The sequence below is a fragment of the Balaenoptera musculus genome, chromosome 11 (genome assembly GCF_009873245.2).
Source record: "Balaenoptera musculus isolate JJ_BM4_2016_0621 chromosome 11, mBalMus1.pri.v3, whole genome shotgun sequence".
Classification (NCBI taxonomy): Eukaryota; Metazoa; Chordata; class Mammalia; order Artiodactyla; family Balaenopteridae; genus Balaenoptera; species Balaenoptera musculus.
In genome coordinates, this window is record NC_045795.1 from 6,987,992 (window position 1) to 7,003,409 (window position 15,418).

Consider the following 15,418-nt stretch of genomic DNA (forward strand, 5'->3'; position numbering starts at 1 on the left):
GTTAAAAAATTAGGAATCATCCCTAATTCTCCTGTGCCACCCATATCCAATTAACAGGAACATTCTTATTCTTAGTCCTATGGTCATTCTATTCCACCTCTTTAATACTTTAAAAAATTGTACTCTCTGCTCCAACTTTACTATCTCTGGCCTAATTCAGACTCTTATCTGTTGCCTGGACTGCTCTAAACTTTTCCTAACTGATCTGTTTCTAGTCATGCCTTTCTCAAATAAACCCTCCTAAAAATTACCAGAGGGATCTGCCTAAAATAGAAAGTGAAATACATCACTCGCCTTCCTAAGATCCATCCGTGGCTATCCATTTAATGCTGATTTCTCATCAGCCACAATAGACCCAAGAAGACAGTGGAGAAAAGAGTGAGGGAACATTATTAGTATCCTAGAATTTTATACTTGGAAAAATGATCTACCAAAAGTAAGGAAAAATAGACTTTTGCAGACATGCAATGACTAAGCGAGTTCACCACTCACAGATCCAAACTCTAAATGAATTACTAAAGATTTATTTCAACAAGAAGAAAAATGGAACCAGACCGAAGACATGTTACATTAAAATATTATAAAGCACAGATACTGTCAAATGTGTCAGTAAATTAATTTTATATTGAAAGTAAAAAAAAATAAAAACCTAGATTCTCTGTTTAACAAAAAAGTGAAACTGAAGGCATAGCCAACAATAACGTAAAAGTACACAGAGGTGTTTAATGAGTAGCTAAAGCACACTAAAAGTCCTTGTCACACTCAGAATAGAAACGAAGTATTGAATAAAGTTAGAGTTTTAAAGATAATTTATACTTAAATATGTAGATAAGAAAATTAAGGATAATAGCTAAAATAACAATAAAATTTGTAGATTAAAAACAGTACAGGAGGGACTTTCCAGGTGGCGCAGTGGTTAATAATCCGCCTGCCAATACAGGCGACAAGGGTTCGAGCCCTGGTCTGGGAAGATCCCACATGCTGTGGAGCAACTAAGCCTGTGCACCACAACTACTGAGCCTGCGCTCTGGACCGCGAGCCACAACTACTGAGCCCGTGTGCCACAACTACTGAAGTCCACGCACCTAGAGCCCATGTTCTGCAATAAGAGGAGCCACCACAATGAGAAGCCCATACACGGCAACGAAGAGTAACCCCTGCTCACCGCAACTAGAGAAAGCCCGTGTGCAGCAACGAAGACCCAATGCAGCCGAAAAATAAATAAATTAATAAAAAAAAAAAAGTACAGGAAAAATAAAATAAAATAATTGTTTTGAGTTAAAGAGAAATTCAAAAAAGAAAGTATTCTTTAAAGGCAAAGAAATAGGATGGTAAACATAAAATGCAAAATAAAATGTTATCAAGTACAAATCGAACAGTAATAAGAATAATTACCAAAAAACCTAAACTTACCTATTAAAAGACACATATCTACTTGTCTCGAGTACAAAAATAAAATTCAGATTTACACTGCTAAAAAATATATATCCAAAAGGGCACCACAGGTGAATTTTAAATTTTTAAAATAAAGTGTAAAAAAATATATATGCTGTGAAAATATTTATCAAAAAAATCAGATGGTAGAATTAATATCAGAAGAACTAGATTGTAAATCCAAAAGCATTAATAGACATACAGAGAGACTACATCTATATAAAAGAAATGAGAACATCATAAAAACTATAACAATCATAAACTTGAATTCACTAAACAACAGATTTAAAATACATAAAGCAATATCCGGCAGAATTACAGGGAGAAATGGACAGATCCAGTCATAATTGGAGATTTCACACATCAGATAAATAAAAACTGAAGATAAATGTGTTAAGCTTTCAAATCAAGGAGATTTTAAAAGTAACCCCAAAGAAAATCTGAAGAAAATGAGTAAAAAATTAATAAGGCTAAGAATATAAATGTAGAGTAAACAAAAAATCAATCAAGAGTCTTAATGGAGGCAAATTAGCAATTGTATACCTTTAAAAAATGAATAAAAATGCATCTCTTAATCAATATTAGGAATGAAAAGAAGAATATAACTATAGATTTAGTGTTATTTTAAAATTATGATAGTATTCTTATATATTTTCTTATAGATATGTAAAATATCTCTCAAATAATACATGAAAAGCACTGATTCCTCCAAGGAGAACAATAGTTTGCTGGGAGGGCAGCAAGGGGAGACAGATTTTATTTCAAACTATATAAATGTATTGCCTATCCAACAAAACTGTAACAGAAGGGAATGCATTTTAAAAGGTAATACAATAATATGACAATGCTAATCCCATCAGTTTTAGACTAAGTTAATCCAATTAGAATTAAATTAATAATAAAGTGATTGAATAATCATGAAAAATCAAAAATTGAATCAGAAATCAAGACTTTCCTACCATTCACCCCACCTTAAAAAAAAAAAAAAAAAGGCACCAGAACTCTTACAGATCAATAAGAAAAATAAGTAAATAACCCAAAGAAAAAGTGGACCAAATATAGGAAGAGGTAATTGTCACAGAAGATAAAATCTAAATGGTCAACAGAAATATATGAAAACCTTTCTTGTATTCAAGGAAATTCTAATGAAACACAGAGATATCACTTCATTCCAACTGAATTGACAAAACTGACAATAACAAAGATTGATAAGATGTGAGTCAAAGAGACTCTGCTACACAGCTATTGGGTTGGAAATTGATACAGCTGGATGGCAGTGTGTCACTATGCTGTAAACTTAGGATGTGTGTGCCCTGACTCAGTGATTCCTTTTGCTGTAGGTATACTGTAGTGAAAGTCACACCTGTGAGCACACGGAGGACATGTCCAAGAATAATCACTATAGCCTCGTTTGCAATAGAGTGAAACTGATAACAACATAAACAAAAAGAATTAACAAATTTTGTTACAATCATGTAAAGAAGTTCTATACAGAAATAAAATCAATAAACCAGAAATTCATATATGTGTTTGTGAGTGTGTGTTTGTATGTGTGTGTATGTAAATCAAAGATAATATTGAGAAAAAATAAAGTTCCAAAAGTAGACCTAAAGTATGATATATTTATATAAACTTTATAAACATAGGAAATACATTCTATATTGTTTATAATTACATACATACCTAGGAAAGGGAATTATTCCCTTTGGGGAAAGGGAATAATTCTTTACAAAAGATAATAATCTCTAATGTATCTCTTCTGTAAATTGAAACTTTTGTACATTGAATATTTCAAACAATGTTATTTGCTTATTTAGTGCTTGATTAATCCAGTCTTTGAAAACAAAGTCTTACAAAATAAATTAAATTATTTGAGAACTTTATTCTGAGAACAATTCTCTTTCATTGAGCATGCAAGAAAGAATTTTAGAGCAGCAAGTCATGTGTTTCAGTGAATTTTCTATTTTATTATGTGATTTATAATTATGCAATATGAAACCTAGTATTCTTGTCTATGATTACATTCTCTTTAAGTGGCAAGGTATAGAAAGAAATACACTAATACTACTTCTTTTCCAGTTTTATATAATATAACAAAACTTGAAATATTAGTAATAGAATGCTGATAAAATGTGAACTAACCTTGAGATGGGAGTGAGGAGGATTTAGCTTCGTCACCCCTTGAGGCACAAATGTTCTTCTCTGTTTCTTTCTCTGAAAGGCCAGCTGTGTTATCGACACCTGATTCTGCTTTCTCTGCTTCAGCCACTAAACAAACTGGAAATTCAGGGGGAAGCTGAATACGTCTTTCATGGTTGTTTTGGTCATCCAAATGTAGAGGAAGTTTAACTACCTATTAAAAGATAGACCTGTTATTGAAACTGTTGAAAATATTACACACACAGCTAATTATTTCTCTAGAACAAGGATATAATTTGCAAATCTAAAAGGTCAACGATGAATTCAATTTTTCCAAAACTTCCATTTGTTTTTGTTTGGTTTCATTACAAAAAAAATGCATTTTTTGTATTAACAGGTTTACATACAATGTCATTGCTCTATATGTTTATTAGTTTCTTTGTTTTATAATTTCTTTAATTTCTTCTTTCAAATAACACTGTGTGTCTAATATTCATGCTGGAATAAAATTAGCAAATATTCATTTACTAGCTAGTATTTACTATCTTCAAGAAACAATATTTTAAGTTCAAAAATAAATGATCAGATTGTAGAATCTAGTGGTGAATATAAGGGTGCTCAGTATGCAATTTTTTCAACTTTTCTCCATGTTTAAAATGTTAATAATAAAATGCTTGGTAGAAATAATCAATGACACAGGAAATGAAGTATTCAGGAAAGTGAGGGATTGATAGAAAAGGTTTTCTAGGAAGAAGTTAAAGGCTATCTTCCTTGCATAATTTTCCATCTTACATTCTTCCACACCCACTCGGGGGGTTGAACCAGAGCAACTTCCAGTCTCCTTCTTAAAACTCAGGGTTATTAGCCTGAGTTCTACCCCTAGTAACACATGAGGTCATGGCTGAGGCACACACCTTGGCTCGGCCAGCCCCTCTGACTGTGGCAGTTTCCTTCCTCCAACAGACACCGGAGGGAAATGATCAAGACTTTACTTGTTTCCTCTAATCTCTAAGTCTGCATTGCAGAACCCCTTTTCTGTTCCAATATCTACTTTATCTTTCTTTTCTCTTCCCAACCTCAAGTTATTCTTCTCCTAACTCCAAAAGGACTACTCAAAATTAACTTGTTCAGAAATGTTTGCATTTGAGAAAACTCACATCAGAAAAATCCACATATTTCACAATTTCACATGGAGGAAAATACGGTTTCAAGACAAAAATTTTTCATTTTCATCCTTGTGAAAGAGAAGCATCTACATTCGTACTTATTCTGCCTTACAATCAGAAAATCATACATCTTGAATAATAGTACTATTCTCATTAGTAGGACTCACTCCCCCTCCCCAACTCCTTATGAAATATACACAGGAAGAAAACTTCTGTTATTGTCTATCAAATAAGAAAGCTAGTGTACAATTATGTCCATTTGTAATGGATAATAGCCAGAGGGCTCTACAGATAAATCATAATATTACTTTTTTCATAAAGTTTTTTTTTAAACAGGGAGTCAGAAAAAACAGGAGAAAAAAATGGGCAATGAGTTCAAATCAAGTAGATTTTAGTGAAATCAAGTTATTCTATTGTTCATCAGATAATCTCTTTTCTTGACTTTGTAACTTTTAAACATGACTTCTTGATTTTACCTCAAATATAAAATATATATCTCTTTATTATCGATATCTGTACTACCTAAATTATCTTTAATGAAACAAAGTACTGATTTTCCATGTCATAATTTATAGAACACTGAACATTAGGTAACAATGAAAAATTTAGTGAAAAATTATTAATGCCTTTTACATTACCTAATAAATACCAAAATTTATTTTCTTTAATGGCTATATTTTCATTTTCATTTCATTTTGATCTCTTTGTACAGTATTCAAGTCACCAATTTGTTAAATACTTTCTTGAGTGTTTTCTACAGTTTTCTTCAAAGTTTGGGTGATTTTTTAATAAATCCTTTGGATTCATTTATGATGGTCTTCCTTTTCAAACTTATACCAATTTTCTAATCTTTAGAAGTTTTTAAAAATTTCTGATCCTGAGGTCCACCTCAAAACAATTTAATCAAAAGATCTGGGAACAGGACTCAAGCTATAGTATATTTAAAGCTTCCCACATGATTCTAACATACAGTCAGATTTATTTTAGGATGCCACTATTTCCAGAATGAATAGAAAGACACATATTCATCTAAGAGTGGTTTTCTTAATAGCATACCTAGATTGTGACAAGAAGATATTTCAGCAAAACATTATAACTGAATTAGCTAAAAGGGAAAAAATGTCAGTTAATGAAACTTAAATAGAAAATGGAAAACCATCCCATAAGAAGGATATGTAGCTGCTAATTTTTAGGTCAAAACTACATGTGTTTCCTGAAAATATCCATATTTAGTGGTTCCTTCAGTTAGGTAGGTAGGTAGATAGACAGACTGAAAAAAATATCAAACATACAGGTAAGGAAGAAAATAAATCATAGCATTTTATGACACAAGCACCCCAGAAAAACAACATAAACAGGTAGAACAAATTTGGACATATAAGACAAAAATAATTTGACTAGAAATGTGTTGGAATGCTTTATATTTCATGTATGCTGTCATTTTCTTTTTTGGATCCTCCAAGGTGGTGGCCTAAAATGAATTTACACAACAGCATTTCTGCTAAAAGACTTGGTTAGAAAATAGAATGCCAAACCTATACCAATAAATGGTGTGTGACCAAGTGGTTTTTTTTTTTTTTTAATTTTTGATGTAGACTAGGCAGCTTACATTGAAGCCATGTGTATGGCAAAGAGAGCTTTCTGATGGCCACTTTCATCCTGTGGAAATGTGGGTCATTGGGTATCTGCTGTTGGTCTCATCAAAAAAATATCAAGCATCCAGAAGGCAGAGACCACATCTATCTCTTCATATCCCTGGAACAAGCAATGCTCAACACACAACAGAAGCTCGATAAGAACTTTTGATAAAGAAATATATCCCCTGTCCCATGTTGGTGAGACCAGTCTGCTCCAGCAGCAACAGACTGTAAACTGAGAAATCAGGGGACTTGGATGGATGTCCGGATTTATTTATAACATAGACGTTTGGATTAAGTTATCCTTAAGATTTCTAACTCTAGAATTTTACCCCTTGTTTGTAGACATAAATTTAATCTGCATTATGAGAAATCAGTATTAAGATGTAATTACTTTTATAGGTTTATGATACTGGAATTTTCAATAGCATGAAAGGAAGCTAAAGGCTAGAAAGAAGCAGATTTGAAAAATTTTTAAGTTCTTTTTCCCATTCACAAAATCATATTGCAAACCTGAAAGTAGAGATTGCACAGCCAGTGGTCCAGGTCCAAGCAAATCAAATCTTCAATTTTCCTGAAGTTGTCGAGTTTCTGGTCATAATGTCCTCGGAGAAGTGGACACTTGAATTTTCCCTCCACTACATCCAAATTGCTATCGTACAAAGGGAAAGTTGTCCAGCCCACAACTTGGTGGAGACAAGCAGATTTCCCACGAAGGAGAATGAGTTCAAACAAGAAAGCTGCACCAGGTTTCACATCCTTCTTAGACGGGAGTACCTAGGACAGACATTAGGACAGGGGAAGACCAGGATGCTTGTATTTAGAAACACATCACAGTCAGAGATGCCCACAGATAATTTAGAGCTTAAGAGTTGGTTTGTACTTTTACTGTTTGCTCTTAAAAACTCACCATTGGGGGCACTCACATAAATAAATGTTCCAGCCCAAGGTAATTGAGCAAACATACCACCATGAAAATATGACCCCAAAAAACAAGACAAATTTGACCCTGCCAGTTCAAGATTCTGCCCTTTATGAGCTTTAGGACTCAAACTTGTAATATGTTAACTAAAGTGGTATACTGTATTGTTGCTTGAGCTGGTACCTCTTTGTGTAACTATTTCTATCTTTTGTCTTATTGTTTTACTTGCCTGTCATTCATCTTTGTATCATTCAGGTAACCAGCACAAGTACTTTGAACAGAAGAAATGCTTTTCTTTAAAAAAAAAAAATGGTTGAACAAACTATCACACTCCAGAGAAACTAATCCTGGGCATAATAATAGTCTGAATTAACTATTACAAGGTCTACCTCTTCAAAGAAATATAGTGTCCCATTTAATTTTGTGACTACTCTGTATATTTCAGTTGACACTATAATGCACATCACTGTATAAGCAATTTGTCAGTGCTAAGTAAATAGTGTTAGGCATAAAGATGGATAGAATGATCAGATTGACCAAGCCATTGTTCACATCCCCAGACTAGAGATGGAGGCTATTCTCCAGCCTTTAAAAAAATTTTTAGGAAAGTGCAAGACATGAATAATCTTTTTTTAAAATAGAGTATAGCCTTGGGTTTTTTTTTTTTTAATTCTGTGTGAATAATTATAAATTGACAAAGGTAGGAACTTGCCTAAGACTATTTTATAACAATACATTTAACCAAAAGTATGTAGGCATATTTTATATGATTTATATAAATATTCCAAGACTTAGTTTATGTTTAAAATGAAGCAGAAGCATCTGTTGAAAAATGCCATAACCCTGTGGCAGCTGCTATTAAACCATTAACAGGATCAGGTTTCATTTAAACCAGATTTACCATTTTCTACAACAGCCCATGGGAGACCTAAAAACATTACGCACAAATTACAGACAAAAGAGATTCTTAATCAAGCCATACTTTTCATTTGGTTAGTTGGCTGTGAGTAACCCTTGTGATAAGAGAATAAAAGCTAAATGAGGAGGAGGAGGAAAAATGGGGTCAGAAACCTGTTTCTGACCATCGTTTAAAAATAAAGCTGAACTGCTGCTATTACAGTCATTTCATCAATTTTTATCTCTGCATTTAGAAGTGAAAACTAATGTCCCTCTTATACTAACCTGATCTTACTCAGTGATATGTTCAAAATATTAATAGATTAAGTAAGAAGTTGACCAGTACTGACCCAATTCTATCATTAAGTTTCCTGTGGTCTTGGGCAAGTCACTTCTCTTTTTGTATCTAAATTTCCATGCATTCAAATTTCCTCATCCATAAAAAAAAGAATATAAGCGCCTTCCTCACAGAGTTGATGCAATTATCAATTTGGATAACAAATATTAAAATGTTCATAAAAATGTAAAATGCACATAAATATTATTATTATTATTAATCTTATGACTTTATGCCAACTATTTCTATGACTTAGATTATAGTTTATTTTAATAAAGAAGAAAAGAACATTTTAAGGTTGAAGATCATCTGTAAATATGTAAAACACTAGTATCATTTTGTGCGTGAGAAACAGTTCAAGGCTACCAAACATAACCCAGTAACACCAGTCAGCATTGTGTCACCTGTACCAATGTAAATTAGAAGCCAGTCTTTAGGCACAAAAGGATCTTCACTTCAGCCTATTTAACAAGATAGAGGTGTCACATGCAATTACCCTGACAGTCCCCCCCAAAAAATAAGTATTTGAACAAGACAAAACCTAGTCACTGATATTGACTGAAAAGGAGGGTAAGAGCCATATGTTATCAAATAGAGGAATTTATCTGACAACAGTTGTCTTATTTATTCTTTTAGTGCCTTTCCCTTGCTGTATGTTGTAGGAGAGATCTTTTGCCCTGTAATGTGTAGGTTGGGACTCATTTTTTTCCTCTCTGGCAAGAAAGGATCACTAAGTTTCATTGTACCTCTCAGAGGAAGCTTTCCGCAAGCCTGAGTATTTCCATAGCTGTCCTATGATGTGATGTTTCCATAGTTTTCTGTAGCTTTGTAATTGAATGCTATATAATAAAGGAAATAAATGGATCAGTCTCCTCCCAACTACCAATGCTATCTCATCATCAAAGTCCTGGTAGCTGGAGGTCATAATTTCTTCGGAGTAGCTTTATTTTCTGAGTGCCATATAACATAAGGGTGATGCATTTGATCTTCCATATCAAAGAAGGTACATGTGAAAGGAGAGTGGAGAACAAGCAGAAAAGAAACAAACAAGAATTTTGAAGGCTGAAGTCTGTACGGAGGTTTGGAAGAGAAAGCAAAATTCCTTCCACTTGGACACCAAATACTTTTAAATTGAAGCAACTCAGAAAGGATTAAGGAAGTCTTACAAAATGATGAAAATGCGTATTGACGAAGTATTTTTCAATTTTCTGGATTTTCTGAAATATTTGGAAGGATTATTGTTTTCATTCTCAGAAAAAAAGTTGACAAAGTAATTTCAAAAACAGAAGGCTTTCAAAGTTCTGCTTCTCCTTATGATGGAGATGGTCATAAATGCTCATAATTCTTACTATAACAAGGAAAAAACTCCAGGTAAATTACAAAATTATGTATATTCTGAACGCCTGGGGAAGCTGAGGACATGAAGCTTAGAGGAAACTAAATCTCAGAGAGCATAAGCCCTTCATATATGAGTTAGGACTAGAGGTAGCTTTAATCTCAGGGAACGGGTGAAGGAGTAGATCTCTCACTGGGTGAGAGACCTTGTAGGTAAAAGGAGAAATTGGCTGAAATTTTAACAATCTTGGAGTAATGTGGAATGTCGAATACACATGAGCCCCAGACACAGAATGAGTCCTTACTACTTACAAATTCTCAATTTTAGGACTCTTACTCAGCAGCATGTGAGCAATTGGGTTCAGGCTGAAAGTCAAAAAGAGACCTTCTATGGCACGGAAATCTCAAAGCAGGGCTAGGGAGCAGAGTGGTTATGTGGTGCTTGGATACCAAACCCAGCTGGAAGGAGGGATCTTTCACACTTGAAAACTTTTAAAACCAGTGGTGAATTAAAACTAATCAAAGCCACAACCTAACCCCAACTTAGCTTAACTCTAATCAGAAAGTTCACTCTAGCTGCCTGACAGAGGCTGCTTTTTTTGTGCGGGGTAAATATTTTCTACTTCAGTCTTTACAATTCATTTATACACAATATCTGGCATACAGTACACAACTATGAGACATCCATAGAAGCAGGGAAATGTGATGCACAGATAAAAGAGAACAGTCAATGGAAACTGACCCACGGATGACTCAGATGTTAGACTTAACAAACAAATACTTTAAACAATCATTATAATTAGGATAAAGAAATAGGGAGGAAGATGGAAATAACCAGGGGAGGGAGGAAAATTTCAAGAGTGAACTTTAAAAATGTTTAGGGTACTTGAAATGAAAAATTCATTGAATGGGCTTAACAGTAGAAATGGACATGGCAGAAAAAGGATAGATGACCTCTAGTAGAGGCCAGTAGTAAAGTCCCAACTGAAGCACAAAGGCAAAAAGAATGAAAAAAGGGGGGAAGAAAAACCCCAACTGATCAGAGCATGTAACATGTGTGGGACAGTAATAAACAATCTAAACACATGTAATTGGAGTCCTAAAAGGAAAAGAGAAAGACAATGGTGCAGAAAAACATGTGAAGAGATAGCGGCTGAGAATTTTCCAAAACTGATGAAAGATATCAACCCACGAAACCAAGGAATTCAGAAAATCCCAAAAAGAAAAAGGAAAAAGGAAACCTGGGCATATCATAGTCAAACCAATAAAATCAAAGATAAAACCTTAAAAATAAAGGGCTACCTATGATATTTAACAGAAAAGTTCATTATTGAATGTCAAAGGGTCATACGTTCCTTATCATGAAATCCAGAATTAATATAAAAATATTATCTATCATATGGAAAATTCTACTTTCATTTTTTTCCCCAGCTTTTTTGCCCTGCACTCGGATCATAAAAAGTTACTTTTATCTCTGGCACTGAACAAAATGTTACCAGAAACTATGGTTCAGTATAAGCTCTACTTTTTGCTCCTTGGTAGGCTGTTTCTTGCCTGACATCATATTGTCACTTTATATTTATCATAAAACTTGTAATTCTTCAGCATTGCATTAAAGACCCTAATGCTACCTCACCACAATCTAACTTTCTAGTTTTATTTTCTGTTAAACATATAGTTAAATATATGTTAAAATATGTAATACATAAACATGCAAATTAAATATGGTCAAATTTATTGACAATATATCTGTCTGTCTGTCTCTCTCTCTCACACACACACACACACACACACACACACACACACACACACAGAGTCTACTATTTTATCATGACAGCCTCTTCATCAGGACATACCTCTTCCTCCCCCAAGTTTTGCTCATTACAACCAAAGAATCTCGTGTCTTCAGTTTGGACAATATCTTTGAGGGCATAATTTCTAATCTCCAGGCTTTCAAACAGAAGTACAGGCAGAGATACTGGTGAGGCCCAGACATGAACTTGGAGACTTAAATGTTTTCATAACAATTACTAAGATATTCTAAGATTTTTGAAGTTCTTAAAACTTAAAATAATAACAATATTAGCAAAAGACCTCAGTGACCTCAGAAAAGGGCATTTTAAAAATTTTGTTGAGGAGTACAGACTATCTAATTAAAATACTGATTGTACATAGGCCACATAATTTAAGAAGCACTGTTATATTCAGTCCCTTGCTCAGTTAGAAATCTTTTCTGTACTACAGGAGATAGTTCAGTCTCTATCTGAACCCTACACTGATAGGAATGCTTGCCAATTCAGAAGGTAAATCAATTCCTTGTGAACAGCTTTTTATTAGAAAGCTTCACTCCCTCCTCAGCAGTTATGGTGTCATAAGTGCTGTTCATCAAATATTTCCAGCTCTTCACCTTCTAAGCGTATAGTAGGATTGCATGTCCAAGGCTCGTTGTGGTTGGGTGGGCCATGTGACTAGCTCTGGACAGAATATGTGTCACTTCTAGGGCAGGGCACTTATTATTGGGTCTAGAGTCTCCAGAGTTTTCTTTCATTTTTCTCCTTTGCTACAGTGACCAGTGACCAGTCTTTGACTTAGAATGAGAATGGGTAAAGCAGAGCCCCTAGCTGTCCTGAAGTAGACACATAGCTTGGGTGAAAAATAAGCTTCTATTGTATTAAGCCACTGAAATACTGGGGGGTTTTGTTACCATAAAATAACCAAGATAATATTGACTGACTGCTCCTGCTTTGTATTGACTTACATCCAGTCTTAACTGTTCTATAAACATGATTATTATACCACAATAGCTTCAGAGCCATAGTTCTAAGTCATTGGACATAAAGTCGAAAACCTAGTGGTTCTTTGCCAGAGTCATGATAAAACCAACTGTAGAGGAAAATGCAAATACTCACATACTGCACTACAGTAGATAAGCAGAATACCCAACAATGTTTCAGTTGTTTGTGGTAAGACTACAGTGACGCTGTTTGGATATTTCTTTGGTTGGAATTCCTATAAATGCATCTTAAATGCTTTTGACTTTATATATAGTTTACCTCAGTCCTAATAGTTTACTTCAATCCTGCCCTGTTTAATTGCTTCTCTAATTTAAAAGGGAAGCTATATGTCCTAATGGGTTAAAAGCATGGACTTTGGCATCAGACAAACGTAAGATCAAATCCCAATGTGACACTCCAGTAAATAACCTATCATTTTGGGATGGATCTTTGTTTCACCATTTATAAAGTGCTGGTGGTGGTGGTGGAAGTGGTGGGGAAGGAAGGACAGTGGTGATGAAGGGAAGGTGGCAATTTGGGAGAATGAGAAATGAACAAAATAGTGTCTTCTGGGACTAATATTCTGTTGGGAATAAGCGTAGTCAAGGAAGTAAATAAATATACTTAATTTGCATTAGAAAATAGCAAAGTGTTCTTTCTGAGGCAAACAACTCTGGACAGATGAGTGGGAACTGATGCCACAGCACAGGGTAATCTAGGTTAGCCAGTGAGAGTTTAATAATACCATTATTTTCTTTTCCATTCCCTTAGCCAATATAAATAAACAGACATATTAGCTCTAATCCCCAGTCTTTCTGCTGCGGGATGAAAGAAAGTAATTATTCTTGGAAACTTATCTTGGCCTAGGGATCAAGGACAGAGGGTGGTAACAGCTATAACTATCATAGCTTCTGAATAGAAGAAGAGAGAAAATCTTACACCTACACCGTTGGAAAACCAGTGCTCTCATGTGCAAATGTAACAGTTCCAGTTCCCTGTTTTAGAAATTGATTTTTTTAGTTCCTTAATCCTAACAGTATAGCATCAACCATTAACATGTATCAAAAGCTTACTAAATGCAAGGTACTTTTTAAATCACTTTATCCTTATGAACACAACCACCACAATAATCCTATGAAGTTGATTCTATTATAACTCCATTTGACCAATGGCACAACTGAGGCAAAGAGAGCTGGCCCAAGGTCACACAGAAAATAGGTGCAGAGGGTAGAGCTGGGATTTGATTCCTGGCCATGTGCTCCAGAGCCATTCATGCCATGCTTCCGAAATGTTGGAGGTGAACATCAGACAGCCTACCTTGGATTCCTGATGAAGAAGCTCAAGGCCATTCCTCTACACCCTATTTCCTGCTCCTTTCCTACAGGCTGAGGAGCTGGGCTCTTTCCCATGTTTCTCTGTATTCAGCCTGTTCTTTCCTTAATTGCTCCCACTGAGTTCAGGCATCAAAAGTAGACACAGAACTTACCAAGAGAAAACATCTCCAACAAAACTCCATCATCAGCATCCTGAAAAACTCCATCATCCAACATCCTTAAAGAATGAATCTTTCTGAATATATATACATATATATGCATAAAACCAAATCACACTGCTGTACACCTAAAACTAACACAACATTGTAAATCAACTATACTTTAATAAAAAATAAAATAAATTTTTTAAAAATGAGTCTTTCTGAGGGCTAGATTCATCAGATAGCTTACAAATTAGTAATTCTGAATAAAAATCTTCCTAAAATGAGGGCACAAGTCTATGATCTCTCAAACTTACAGTCCCTGAATTGAATTTTGTGATTTCTCAACAAAGAATTTAATTATTTAAGAAACCTCCACAATCATACGACGATTTCCTCAAGGACATCATCTCGCAATCTCCCAAATTTGATTTGTGTAAGAATTACCCAAAGGAGTTTTTTTAAAATGCAGATTTCTAGGCCCCTTTGAGAAGGGATGAGTCCTTGAGTCAGTAAGTCTGGGGTGAAGCTCAGGAATTTGAATTTCTACAGGCACGTCAAGGTAATGGTGATTCACGTGGTCCTTCAGACCACACTTTCAGAATCATCGTCCAATATGGATACCAAGACAAGACAGGTTTGTGTGTCCTTGATCATATGTCTAATTGACTTCATAGCTTAGGGTGGCCACATTTCTGTCTAAAATCAAACTGATTCATACCGGAATAATTACTGGCTAAAAAATATGGCCTTTCCACCATTTTCCATCAAACGTGACTGAAATCAAGAGGAAATATATGGCATGTCATCTCATTACATCGCAATTCCATTACCTGACCTCAACCTCAATGTGTCATAACTCATCTCTTCACATGCTACTCAAATGTTCAACTAAGAATATTTCACTCCAGGGAGATGGCAAAATCTAATTGAATATTTTAATTTAGAAAATTTAGTTCTGGGATTTCTCCCCCTACCCCCCCCGTTTTTTTTTTCTTTTTTTGAAGTGAAAACAAAAGTTGAATTTTCAGTTTCTCCTTGTTAGGCAAAAGATAGATTTTTCCCTTCTTTGTCCCTGAGAGTTGAAGACATTGGGGAAAAACTGGGCACAGCCCATTACTTTTACAAACCCCAGTGACTGAGCCTCAATGCACAAAAAGACGGCATTTCTGAACATCTGCAGCATGATTAGATCAAAGACCAACAAATTAACCACAAATGGTTTTACAAGGAACAGGCAAATACATCATTTGGAAAGGATAAAACTTTTGGCAATAATTGCTAATCAACCCTTTCCCTTTGG

General features: G+C 34.6%; 1 protein-coding gene across 1 annotated transcript in view; it reads right to left on the minus strand.

Annotated features, from left to right (window-relative positions):
* The window catches only part of OFCC1 (orofacial cleft 1 candidate 1), a gene marked incomplete at its 5' end in the record, with an annotated part of 208,283 nt that overhangs the window by 110,015 nt on the left and 82,850 nt on the right, over nt 1–15,418 (minus strand). Inside the window, 2 exons of the mRNA XM_036868623.1 lie at nt 3,577–3,787; nt 6,890–7,153. Of these exons, the coding sequence (XP_036724518.1) occupies nt 3,577–3,787; nt 6,890–7,153 (475 nt within the window). The remainder of the gene's footprint in view (nt 1–3,576; nt 3,788–6,889; nt 7,154–15,418) is intronic.